At 36.4% G+C, this 14,235-nt stretch overlaps 1 protein-coding gene across 1 annotated transcript in view; it reads right to left on the bottom strand.

Moving 5' to 3' along the window:
• Positions 1-14,235, bottom strand: part of PPP3CB (protein phosphatase 3 catalytic subunit beta) — a 39,181-nt gene that overhangs the window by 17,101 nt on the left and 7,845 nt on the right. The window contains exons 2-9 of the mRNA XM_044659081.1: positions 11,963-12,163; positions 10,026-10,150; positions 8,220-8,331; positions 6,625-6,770; positions 6,186-6,325; positions 6,005-6,082; positions 5,803-5,897; positions 2,506-2,631 (exon numbers count right to left, since the gene is read on the bottom strand). Of these exons, the coding sequence (XP_044515016.1) occupies positions 2,506-2,631; positions 5,803-5,897; positions 6,005-6,082; positions 6,186-6,325; positions 6,625-6,770; positions 8,220-8,331; positions 10,026-10,150; positions 11,963-12,163 (1,023 nt within the window). The remainder of the gene's footprint in view (positions 1-2,505; positions 2,632-5,802; positions 5,898-6,004; positions 6,083-6,185; positions 6,326-6,624; positions 6,771-8,219; positions 8,332-10,025; positions 10,151-11,962; positions 12,164-14,235) is intronic.

The raw sequence follows: 14,235 nt of genomic DNA, 5'->3' as shown, positions 1-14,235 counted from the left end.
CATAAGAGGTATCTTATCTTCTTGGTCTTTCCTGTGTAGATAGGCCAACCCCTTTTGTGTAATTACAGATATTTATGAGAGACTCTGCACCATTTGGGAGCTTGATGCAATCAATACAATGTTATTCACAAAGAAAAAAAATCTGGTTGTTCAAACTGATTCTTATTAATTGAATTATTAATAGCAATCAACATTTATTTTGAACTTTAAGATTTGCCAAGCACTTAACATATATTATTCCATTTGATCTTCATAGGAACTCTGTGAAGTAGGCACTATTATTTCTATTTTACAAATACTTACTAGCTGTCTGACCCTAGGCAAATCACTTTACCCCATTTGCTTCAGTTTCCTCATCTATAAAATGAACTGGAGAAGGAAATGGTAAACTACTCCAGGATCTTTGCCAAGAAAACTCCCAAAGGGATCACAAAAAGTTATACATGACTGAAAAACAACAGGAACAATTTTACAGAAGAGGAAACTGAGACAGAGAATTTCAGTGACTTTCCCAGGGTCCCAGAGCTGGGGTCTTGGGCAGTGTTCAAACCTAATTCTTCCTGACTCCAAGTTAGTACTCTCTCCTCCATACCATCTAGCAGCCTGTCAAGAAATAAAATTAGTACCATAATGAGGACAAAAATAGTCTAAAAATCAATTTAGCTGGCTGAGCCAAATGTTTCAGAGCAGGGATTCTTCACCTTTTATGTGTCATGTATACAAAGTATAGTGAAGCTTAATGAATCCTTCTCAGAACAATGCTTTTAATACAAAGGATTAGAAAACAAATAACAATAGTTATTTAAGTATTAAACATTTTTTTTTTACAAATAAGTTCACAGACCCTAGATTAAGAACCCTTAGATTGGATAAATTCTAAGGCTATTATTCCTAGTTCAAAAATGAGCTCCATATAGGGGGCAGATGGGTAGCTCAGTGGATTGAGAGTCAGGCCTAGAGACGGGAGGTCCTAGGTTCAAATCTGGCCTCAGACACTTCCCAGCTGTGTGACCCTGCGCAAGTCATTTGACCCCCATTGCCCACCCTTACCACCCTTCCACCAAGGAGCCAATACACAGAAGTTAAGGGTTTAAAAAAAAACAAAAACAAAAAAAAATGAGCTTCATGATGTTTGGATGATAAAAAGGAAACTAGCTTAAAAATATCTGTTGCTACTACTACTTCCAATCTTTCAAGAAGGAAGATTTAAATTAGGCTAGGAGTATATATTAGACAAAAATTTAAAGGAAATTGAAAGAATTTCCTCCCCTACATAGACATCAAAATACAACACAAAAATAGAAAGGTCAATCATCCTATCAGGTAGTTCTGCTAAAAGGTTTTTCTTGGGCATAGGCAGTTAGAATATGAACTTTGCTTAGGGTTTGGGAAAATTCTGTTATGTCCAAAAAAAAAAAAAAAAAAAAGGTTTCAATCGATTTTTTAAAAATTAAGATGGTTTAGCTGCAGTACAACCTAGAGGCAGGGCAATAAATTAAAGACTTTCTGAGGCCTCCTTCAGTTCTATGATTGAGCTAGTCTTTTTTGGCCAGAAACAGATGATTCCAAGTTAATAAAGCCTTTGCAGCTCAAGCCCTTAACTAGTCATCTCCTGAAAAACAGCAGTAACTCTATCTCCCTATCAGCTTATTGTTGGACTTAGAACTATCAAAGACTGAAGTGCAGCCTGCAGACAACCTGTTAAACATTCAGTTTTGCATATTGGCTAATGCCTTTTAGTACCAAAAGCAGCCTTGGCAGAAGCAGTACATCCTGTACAGAAAGGAACATTGCGTAACATGGAAGAGGTGAGAAAAAAAAGAGGGGAAACTGGAACACGTTTTACTACCACCCCCCCTTTATCTCATACTATTATATTCCACATTCAAGGAAACAGAGGCATTTCCTGTAGAACCCTCTTCTATGAATTCTATGAATAATGAAAAAGTCCTAAATATTTTAAAGGACACCATACAATCTTTATGGTATCATTTAAAGTCCTTTCAAAATCTTATCGTTTGTAGAAAGTATAAAGAAATTATTAGAAAATGAATAATAGTTTAAATTCTATACTAATGTTAATACATGAAAAATGAAGCATAGTAGAAGCTGAGGTTGTATGTACTGAACTACTGAAATGATTAATGTTTCAAAGTCATGAGTCTGGCATCAAAGAAAATGAAATTTATACAGAAGGGTCCCTTTCGAAGCAATGCCATCCCACCACTCCTTCACAAAAAGATTTAAGCTAAACAAAAAAGAAAGAAAACCCAACAGCTGTAGACAACACTGTGCTATTTTTAAGTGTTCTCCCAGCCCCCCAGACATCCTCACATGGGGGCTGTAAACAGCTAACTAAAATATCTTTGAGGCTCTCCTATCCACACACCCACTGACATAAGAAGAGCTGTACCCATGGTGAAACTATACTTCATGTTCCTCTAGGCAAGTATCAGTGTACACAAGTAGACTCAAGTAAAATTATTACTGCTATAGCTATCATACCTTTTTCTCCAACAAATGGTAGTGACCATGTGAAGACATCCATAAAATTGGGTAACCAGTAAGGATGTGGAGAGCAGTTAAACTGTCGAATATTCATCACATTATTTTCATATTTTAATACAGCAGCTGCAAGATAAGTTTAAATGTCAATGTAAGAATGTTTAGCTTCAGCACAAAATGTAACACAGAAAAGTGGGAAAATATTCAATTCATTTTTTAGATTGTATGGGGAGATAGGGCACTGATTTTTGGTCATCACGACACACATTTAGAAAGGGAAAAATGGCCAACCATAACTTTATTTGGAACTATTAGCAAAATGCCTAAATTCTTTTAAGATTTTTTTTTCTTGAGATAATCCAATAATGTCCATAATGTGGTGGGGATGTGGGAATGGGCAGAATTTTCATAAAGACTTTTTCAGCTGTAGCTAATAGGTCATAGTAGCTGAGCTTTACTTAAACTAAAAACACAAGTAATTAACAATTCAATTTTAAAATGTGAATATTTCAATCAAGCTAGGGAAAGGGGGAGTAAAATCACTTTAAAAAATAGTTTTAATTTTTGAGGGGAGGAGTCCTGTAAGATACAAAAAAAAGGGAAAAAAATCTAAACCCTTAGAAACTTGGTCCCAACATACCTTTCCAGCCTTATCTCACACCGTTCTCCTGGACACATTCCGCACTCCAACCAAACTACTTTACCTAGCATTCTCTGAATATGTTCTATGAATTCCTAGCTCCAAGTTTCTGTTCAAAGCCATTTCCCCATTTCCTGTACCTTGGATGCCTAACCGACCTCCTTTTACCTGTATTTCAAGGCCCAGGTCAAATGCCCCCTTCCCTCTGAAGTGTTCCCAAACTAGAAGTACTCTTTCCCATCCAAACCCTGATAGATCTCTCACCTGTCTCCTATGTACTGACTGCTTATTCTGTGTTTGTTACTTGAATGTCTTATTTCTCCACTAGACTATAAGTCAGCTGAGAGCACAGACTATGCCCTACATTGTCATGGTATTTCTCTTAACTACCAATAGCATCTTGCACATAGAAGGCACTTACCAAATGGTTACTGAATTTCAATCTCAATTTTTATTTCATAATTTTGAATCATTAATAAGAACAATATCTTAAAAACACAATTAGCTTAGAAAGTCTCAGCCTTTGGCTATTTATTAATGTATTCTTCAACTGGGCCCTGGCTTTGAGTCAGAAGAGCTGAGTTCTAGTCCTGAGGCTGTCGTCTCCAAGCTGTGAAAACTCAGGCAAATCAATGAACCTCTGGGTCCCACCCTTCCTGTCCTATTTCATCCTCTACAAAATAGGGATACCTGTCATGTGCCTACCTCACATGGTTCTTGTGAAGATCAAATAAGTCATGTGAAAGCGCTTTAGAAACTGTAAAGCATCATGGAAATGTAAAATGGCAGGATTATTATTGGTTATACTCTTTATTCACTGAACAGTATAGAGCCTTTTCAATGAAAGTACTGAAAAATGGAGGTGTTCAAAAGGCAAATAGCTGGTACGATGTGATTCTAACCAATAGATAGTCATAAATAATGCTACATATTTTTTCATATAAAATAAAACTAAAATTTAACTTTGGGAATTCTGAACTCATTATGCTTTAGTCTTCGTTTTAAAAAACAGAACATCTAGAAATGCATCTGGAAAACTATCTGCAGATAAAGCAGAATGTATTAAATATACCCAAACCACACAGGATCAGAAAACAGGAACAAAATTCCTATACACACCCAAAATAAACATAAATGTGATCTGGACAGACAAGATACAATAGTCTGGGTTTCTTTTACATATGCTAAGGAAATCATTTAATCTATTCAAGGGTTAAGATTTGACAGGTGAAAACAAGTAAAGCAGTAAATCTCTTGTGCTGAGCATCAAACACCAGCTCCTGTAACACTGTCTGGTTAGAATCTCACATGGGGATTTCTATCACTGGCATAGGACAAATGTAATAGTCTGCCTAGCTGTCAAGAAAATGGAATCAGAATTTAAGGAGTCTTCTATTCCTCAAATATTATAAAATGGCTTTGAGATTTGTAAATTGGAACATAAATGCACAATCTTTATAAACAACCAATGGTATTAACTTAGAGATACTAATATCTCTGGCAGCAACTTGAAATTGGAGAAGCTAGTGAAAGTTTCCTGGGAGTATCTCCTATCAAATTTATTATTGAGGGTCCTCCTATCTGGCCTCATGGAAGTCTCATCATGTATTATCAAATTCCTTTACTGGACAAATTTCTAAAAAATCTTACATGTGCTGTACTTACAGAAAAGCCTATACTGGGCACTGGCTTTACTGTCACTTTTAACATCCTTATACTAAAAAACAAACACAAAAACCTTCCACTTGACACTCTCACTCCAGTCTGACACTAGACTCAATGGCACAATCTATTAAATTCTAGACATACTGAGAGAGAACAGGAGCTGGCCTCTTAATGTTCTTATTCTGAAAATGTGTGCTCTGTGAACATGCCTGATCTCATCTTCAGTGTCCTTGGCACACACTGAACTATATTAAGATACTTGGTCATTATCCGCCATTGAGCTTATATGCTTAACTTTCCATAAAACCTAAGCATTGCAAACAGGCAGATATATTCAGGAGTGGGAGCAACCATGACAATGGAATCAGACACAGAAGTAGAGTGAAGAACTAAGAGAAAGTGGGAGGAAAAACAGTAGGAAGAGAAAAAAAAGTGGAGTGTTAGAGAAATAAATGCTTGCCAGTAAGAGATCAGACTGGATTAAAAATGGTAATGATAATACATCGTGATCCCATAGTGTTTTATAGTTGGAACTTTGGATGTGAGGCCTAGGAGAAGGAAAGAGGACCTACATCAGACAACATTAAACAAGATAAATGGTAGCAAAATAATGAGCCAATGTAAATTCAACAGACAGGAAGAAATGAAGAATCCAAGCAGCAACAACTTGATGGAAACAAAAAAATTCTTTGAATAGAAATGTAACACAGGATTCAAAAGAGAGTTCCAGAAAATGATATCTGGCTTTTGCTCAAGGTACTTAATTTACAGGGTCCAATGGCTTTTTGGGTGTCTAGTTTTGGAATAGATTTTACATATAATTCACATTCTTCTCTCCTGCATATTTCCCCCCTTAAATCCTGTAGCAGTTTGAGATTTCAGCAATAGATGATTATGATTTCAGACAGTACCTTTTCTCTATTTTATTTTTTAAAAATAAATCATTAAAATTCTATGTTGTTTAACAATTTTTTTTATCAATAACATCTTACCTTTATTATTGTAGACATCTAAGTAATTAGGTGCCGAAAAAATTGTTATTAATGAAGGGAACCCTGTAGTTTGACTTTTTCTGTACATTCTATAGCTGTAAAACAAATAGCTTAATATGCATCGTAAAGCATCAATCATGGTTAACTAAGTTTGATTTTGTATTTAAGGTGTTAATTTGGTTAAGGGAAGCACAATTCTTACCCTGCATCTTGAGCTTCATGAGCTCTAATAATCGATAACAAATTATTGTTTTGCAAAAATTCACACACTGCTGGATAGCTGTGAAAAGAAAAGAACTGTAAGTAGAGCAATACTTTGCTTTTGGAAGAGTATGGCATATTAATGTCTAAAATGTGATGTATTCCTGGGTTTTTCCCCTTACTTATAAAAATAAGAGCATCCTCGAACTGTATTGTGACTAAAGTGTTCCTGTGATTTTTCATTTCCAAAGTCTTCTGAAGGATCAGACCATAGCAAGTCACACATTGGTCCAAAGGCAGGAGGTTCTTTAAATCTATCTAACTGTGGAAGAAAGAAAAAAAGAAAGAAAGAAGAAAAGAGAAAGAAAGAACTTATCAAATGGTGAGGAAAGGATGGTTATGGGCAAGTTTTACCCACCCTAAATGCTAGCCACACTGTGTATAGCATCCACTACAGAATATCGTTAAGACATAAAACAAAGGCATTTTTATCATAACTTAAATCTAGGCTACAAAAACAAGTTTGAAGGTTGGTGATTTTTTTTTTCCAAAGGAAACCATAAATAAGAAAATCTGTTCCCCCTTTATCAACCTTGGAAGTAAAGAATATTTTATACTTACTCTCCTAATATCATCCAGTGTGTGTATTTCTGGTGAAAGTCCACCATGGACACAAAGAAACTGTTGGTTTAAAAGTGCAGCAAGAGGCAGGCTATCAAAAGCTTCCATACAAGCTTCATAGACTCTTTCTGAATACTTAATTTTACCTTCAGAGGAGAAAGAGAAAAAAACCAGAGAATTAAATTACTGCCTAATCACTTTGCTATGCAAAGTGTGAAATAAAATTAAGACATTTTTTCCCTAAAATAACCAAGCAATGTAAACAAAATGTTATCATTGCATTCAGACAAAATATTTTATCTTTGTATCACAAAATAAAGATAAGGCAAAACTTGTCAATGGCTCAACACTTCACTTTTTCCCCACCTTGATAGGAGTTTAAAACCAGAAATGAAAGCAAAGTAGTTTCACTATTCTTTTTAACCCTTACCTTCCCCTCTAGAATCAATACTATGTATTGGTTCCAAGGCAAGAGTGGTAAGGGCTAGGCAATGGGGGTTAAGAGACTTGCCCAGGGTCACACAGCTCTAGGAAGTGTCTGAGGCTAGATTTGAACCTAGGACCTCCAGTCTCTAGGCCTGGCTCTCAATGCACTGACCCCCAAAGTAGATTTTCAGTATTTTCAAAAATCCTATTCTATGCTAACCACCTTCAGAGAAAGAACCATTAGAGTCAAAATGCAAATCAAAGTAAAAGATTTTTCACTTTATTTGCGGATTTTGGTTTTGTATGAGTATTCTCTTACAAAAATGAGCAAAATGGAAAAGTTTTGCAAACTGCTTATCAGCTCCAGGAAGGGGGAGGGAAGAAAAGGTGGGAAACAATTCAGATCATATAACTTCAGAAAACTTATGCAGAAAATTGTTATTACATGTAATTGGTAAAATAAAATAAAACCTTTATGAATTAAAAAAAAAATCCTATTCTAATGATCAATGGCTGCTACATTGCTGAGTCAAGCCAGATGATTAAACTGTATTGCAACAAACTGCGGAAGCCATACAATTTTCAAAAGGTTAGTTTGATTAAAAAAAAAAATCATCTTTAAAGTGTGTAGGGGCATGAAAGGGTTTTCTTCTGTCTTTCCACTGAAGCAGCCCTGAATGAGTGAGTCAATTAGAAAGAAAAGCTACACTATGATATAAACACACAAAAAAATCTTCTCAAAGCAAATAATAATTCAATTTCTTTTTAAAGAAAAACAAAAAACCCTTACCTTCAGTCTTAGAATCAACACCAAATATTGGTTCCAAGGCAGAAGAGCAGCCTAGGCAACTGGGGGGGGGGGTGTTAAGTGCCAAGGGTCACACAGCTAGGAAGTGTCTGAGGCTAGATTTGAACCCAGGATCTCCTAACTCCAGACCTGGTTTTCTATCTGCTGAGCCACCTAGCTGCCATTATAATTCACTTTCAAGGAAGTATTATATAGAAACTATATCCTCATTCTGACTTCAGGAAGTGTATGTTGTTTGTTTTGGGGGCTGAACTGGGAGATCATATTTCATTTCCTAGGGTCAAGAAGAAGGGCACATCACTTCTGCATAGTAAAGTTTTACAAAGGAGAAATGAGATACAAATCTCTTAATAGTACTCACATTCCTGCTTAAAGGTGAAATATTCAGTAAGGTGTCTGCATTCATGGTTGCCTCTCAAAAGAAATAACGTGCTTGGGTAGAGAATCTTCAGGACCCATAAATATAAGACACACTACAAAATAAAATGTTTCTGTTTAGGATTTTTATACAATATTTACTAATGAAATTACTGCCAAAAGAATTTACCATGCTCTGATTGTATTACTCTTCCCCATTAGTCAGTGATTAGGTCTAGAAATGGTTACAGTTTGTTCACTGTTTAAATGAATATGCCTGCTGTCTCCTCTTTTTTAAGCTATGCATGGAAGGAATCATAACTTGTGTATGTTCTTTACCCACAGCAGTGCCTTGAATAAAGTAGACAATTATTATTGAACTAAATTAATTGGGAAAAGTTATTTCTTTTTGGTATTGCATATGATTTTGCCATCTGATTTATACAAGTAGATTTTATTTAAAAATAAGCTTCTTTTTTTTGAAGGGAAAAGAAGGCTAAGGAAGGGTTTACTTCATTTTAGAGAAACAATCATGGCTTATAAAATCTCAAGCAAGGAAATCAAACAATGAATCTCATTTTAAGTGTGAATTACCTCAAAAATGTATAATGATGTTCACACATTTCATCCACATAAGAAAAAAAATGTAACTTTAAAATAGTAGAGAACTCCATGAAGCCACCTATGCTTACAGAATGTTTATTTTGGTTTCTTGCTATCTGACTTTCGTAAAAGCAAATAGGCAAGGGTCAGCCATGAAAACCTCTACTGAAAGTATGCACACACATAAAAATACCTAATTACCTCACCATGCTTCTCGGAAGTAAATAAATTCTATCACTTTCTCTGGGTATGTGTATGTGTGTATGAGGCCCTCTCCTAAAGTTTTCATGAAGATAAACTATCTTCTATTTCTCTTGAAGTACTGGAATCATTCAGGGCTAAGAGGGAAATGAGGTAATAGTAAGTCCTGGATTAAAAAGGGGAGGGGGGGGGAAGAATAGGAAATTAAAAGATTTCACTGCTACCAGCTACATCCTGGGAAACCGAGCACTCATTAGAGGGGGATGGCATTGGAAGCATCTGAATTGAATTGTCTACCAGATAAAAGTTTTGACAGCTATTAGCAGGTCAAAACCTGCTACCTAAAGATTTCTCCCCGAATTTGTGTTACATTTTCCAAAACATATTAACATAATATAAAATCAGATACATCAAGGAAACCCTCATTGTCACAGGGAATGGTCAAAGGCCAGATCATAAAAGGAGATGCATATTTTACTAGAGAAGAAAAGCAGGAGATGTATGGCTCAAGTTCTGGTTCTATCAATTACTGACAAACAAATCATTTAATTTTTCTGAGCCTCAGATTCCACATTTTACTTACCTCATGAAGTTACTGTGAGCTAAAGTGTTCGGTCAACTCTAAATTATTATACAAATATATCTTGTAAAGAAAAGTAACATATCTTACTCAAATCAATCTATCTAATAACCACAGGGACAATCTTCTATTTCTGATCAATAGTTCACAGTAATTCAGGAAACCAGAATCAGAGAGATGGATAGCATTAGCTCCTCAAGGCCAACAGATTGCTCACAATTTCCATTCAGAAGTGAGCATAGAGAAGCAAACTTTGATGTCCTGAAAGACTGAATTTGTGGCTTTACCAAATCAAAGCTTAGGATGAGGAGTGGTACCAAAAAAAATCAATTCACAAATATTTTAAAATAACTTTCTCCTAAGAGTTATGTGGAGATTTCAGGGCAACACTTATGGCAAAATCAATGCTTATATCTGGTTATATACCTCTATGCTAAAATAACCTCTGTCCACATAATCGCCAAGGAAGAGGTATCTTGTGTTAGCAGGGGATCCTCCCACTTCAAACAGCTTCATGAGATCAAAAAACTGGCCATGGATGTCACCGCACACTGGAACGAGATGACAATCACAGACAAATTTAAAAAAAGTAAACATCTAAGTGTTAATTTTCCCTGTACAGTAGAATTTGGGAGTTGAATGAGATAAGAGAAGCCTCACAAGGAATTCAGGATGGGCCTACGGAGGTTATAAGAGTGGCCGTTGTCATCTGTTCACACATTCAACATATGGGAACCAGAAGGTGACAGAAACACGGAGTTACTCCATGAGGCTTGTGGGGAGTCACAGAACTGTCCAACTCAGTGTATCATGTGTTTCCTGGGAAGTTCCTTTTAAGGAAAACAAAGACAAATCCTACTTTTGAAATAAAAACAAAACAGTGGAATTAAAATCTATCTTTTTTTCAAGGAGGGCAGCACAGGGTAATAGAAAGGACAACTGGATTTGGGTTCCAATCCCAGGTCTATGACTTACTACTTACCTGTGTATAACTGTGTATCACTCACTCCTGGGCCAGGCTTGCAAATCTCAGAGTGACTCTCACTCAGCTCTCTGTTTCTCTAATCAGCTGCCAAATCCTAACTTTTCTATGTGCCCTCTACCTGCATGAATTCATCCCTTCCCACCTAGATCACTGCAACTGCATCCCTAGCTTCGAGTTTGTCCCCATTCCTGTCTACCCTTCACCTACTGCCAAAACAATTTTTCCTTCTGCTCTCCTCTGGCCACAGCACTCTCTATGCAGCCACTCCAGGAACTGCCTATTTCCTTTAGGACAAAATAGGGACTTGTCTGGGGGCCTATGAACCTCATGAGATAGGACACCCTTCCTGACAAACTATCTCCTTGCTCATGGCATTCCAGCTCCTGTCTGGGCATCTCTGTACTCCCTGTCCCCATGCCTGAGTCTCTATCTGCCTCTAAGACATGCCATCTGCTTCAGGAAGCCTTTCCTGGTTCCCCTAAGTCAGCATTGGTGAAGGTTTTCAATTTCTTATGCCCAAATTGTAACTTTGAGCTGCCTATGAGCCCCTGGCATTACCCCAGAGGATGGAGGGAGGAAGTATTTGCTCTGGGCAGCTGGATAGAGGGGCAGGACAAGCAAAAATGTACTGGAGACAGCGGGGGAGGGGGAAAAATGGGCACAAGTACCAAAACTTCACCAAAGCTGCCCTAACTACTACTACCCCCTCTCTCAAATTATCTCCAGTTTAATTCCCTTGCAGGATATTGAGCAATGGATAAAATACTAGGCCTAGAATCAGAAGACCCAAGGTCAAATCTAGCCTTGGATATCTAGTCCCAGTTGATGACACTGAGCAAATAACTCAACCTCTATCTGCCTTAGTTTCCTCATCTGTAAAATGAGAATAACAGCACCTACTTGAAGGGTTGTTGTGGGGATCAAATGAGATAACATTTGTAAAAAGCATCAGGCACAGAGTCTGACACACAGTAGGTGCTATATAAATGCTGATTCTCTTCACTTTATTCTTTTATGTATGTTGTATATATTTACATATTACTTGATGTCTCCCCATTAGAAAGTACACTCCTTGTGAATAGGAAATATAAATGATTGCTAATTAACAGTAAATGGAAGACATGATTAGAAACCGTGTGCTCTAACTCCAGATCCATTTATACCACACTCCTTGAAAACAAGTATAAACTTTGAAAAAAGGCCTGTATTTTTGGCTATAACTTCTACTTTACATTATTTCCTTAGCTTTTATGTCAGTTTTTCCAGAAAAGAAAATCAATTCCAATGCAAAATAAATGTTAAGATGAAAACTTCACTAAATTCAATTAATCAAATATTTGTTTTATAATGAAATTAAAGTTGAAAACAGTCCCATTACCTGTAATTGGAGCTTCTACTTCTATCATAGTTTTCTCTCTCCGAAGGATGGCAGCACCCTCATTAATAATTCTAAGTGCAATTTCTTCATCAACTCGACCTTCTTTTACCAAATGATTCTTTAAAACATCAACCCTTGGTATTCCATCCATATCAAATACTTCTTCAGATGTTAAGCGATGTGTTGGAGGGAAAGGAACAGCTGCAATTTTTTAAAAGAGTGAAAACATGATATCACTACTGATGACACTGCAACTAATACTCTCCATTATCACCTCAGACAAGTGATCTTCCTTCTTGCCAAGATGAACACTTCTAGATGTACCCTGGATCCCCTCCCCTCCCTCTCTCATCTTCAGTCTGCTATTGTCCTCTCCAGGCACACTCAGGTCTCTTTCTGTCTTTTAAAAAAAACAACAAAACTTTATTTGACTTAACCCTTATGTTGGGAGTTGTCTTTCTTCCAGAAAACAAAAGCCTGGCCTTTGTCAATTTATCCCCAGTGGCTAGTGTAGTACCTGGCATATAACAAGTGTTTGCTTGCTTAATTTCCCAGGTAAACTGTAACAGTCATCTATTTTTTCTGACTACTTTCTCAGTCCCCACTAACTTTTTAACCCTAACTGATAGGGCTTCTGACTCAACTAAACAGCTCTTTTTCTTTGCCCTCATTTTACTTGACTTCCCTGCAGCTTCTGGTGTTGCTGATCACTGCCCTTTCCTGCTAGACACTCTTTCCTTCCAAAGCTTTATTACTTTATTCTCTCTCGACTCTCTTTCTATCAGGCTTCTCTTCAATCATTTTTACTAGATTATCATTATAGTAACCACACCTCTTGACAGTGCATATAAACCAAGATTCTGTCCTGAGCCCCTTTCTTTTTCTAAGCTCACAAACTCCCAGAGGTTCCATTAACATCTCTATACAGATAAATTCCAGGTCTATATTAGCCCATACTTTTCTCTTGAAAACCATTCCCAAATCACCCACTACATGCTGAGCATTAAAAAAAAAAAAAAAGTATTAGGCAAATAACATCTTAGTATTATTATGAAAATACTTTTGATGTTCCAGATTTAACCTCATAAAGAGTCTCAGTTTGAAAATCTCTGGTATAGGCCACTAGGTTGTACTTTCTGGAATTTCTTCCTCACTTCACCATTTAAAATCTCTAGCTTCCTCAAGGCTCAAAGATTTCATGTTTTAAATGAAACTCTTCCTGTATCTCCCAGTTACAACTTCCTTCTCACTTCTCAAATTATCCTGTATTTAGTAGAATGTTAAGTACTTTGAGAGCAAGAACTGTTTCTTGCCCTCAAAGTATACAATGTCATGCACATAGGAAGTATACAACGTTTAAAAATGTTTAATTATATAGGGCTCTTTGTTCCTATAACAAATGGATCCTGATTATTATGCTAAAATTTTTGTCTACTTTTTTTCCCCTCAATTTTTCTATTTCCCCTCTCATGTGAACTTCTGCCAGACCATATCCTCAAAGAAAACAGATAACCAAACTTTTCAGATTTATATTTAAAGTAAAAGTAGGGACAACTAAGAGGCTCAGTGGATAGAAAGCCATGCCTGGAGTCAAGAGGTCTAGGGTTCAAATTCTGCTTCAGATACTTCCTAGCTGTGACCCCAGGGGAAGACATATAACCCCAGTTGCTTAACCCTTACCACTCTTCTGTCTTGGAACCCATGCTCAGTTTTGATTCTAGGAGAGAAGGTAAGGATTTAAAAAATAAAATATAAACAAAGTCCTTGAAAGAAGGACTAGAAAGTCCTAAGAGTAAAGTAAGATGTATTGTGACATCTATTATTGCTACTCAAAGACTTTTTTTTTGGCTTGTTAATGAGTCTCTGCTACATTTTGGTACCACTGTAGCTGTTCACAAAAGATGCTATAAAACAAAAATAATTTTAAAAATTAATTTAGGATGAGTACTGTATTCAAAAGAGAATCACCTCAATGTTGATGGGACCAAATAAGGTGGGGAAAGGAATGGAAGTGAAAAATGAGATGACATGATCAGCTGGAGAAGAATTAAAAAATACATATCACAAAATATTCTGTGACTTGGAAAAAAATATATGTAGAACGTAATCCTTTTAAGAATGCAAGATGAAATATGACACAGGGATGTTAACTACCTCCAAAATAATTTGAAATCACCAATCCCTCTTTGTTTTTCATTATGAGAGTCATCAAGACAGAAACTTTGAAGGTACTTATTTTCTTTTCACTACAAACACTTTTATTCCCATTACTG

This window comes from Gracilinanus agilis, chromosome 2, assembly GCF_016433145.1.
Source record: "Gracilinanus agilis isolate LMUSP501 chromosome 2, AgileGrace, whole genome shotgun sequence".
NCBI classification, from domain to species: domain Eukaryota; kingdom Metazoa; phylum Chordata; class Mammalia; order Didelphimorphia; family Didelphidae; genus Gracilinanus; species Gracilinanus agilis.
This window is presented reverse-complemented; position numbering and strand designations above follow the sequence as displayed.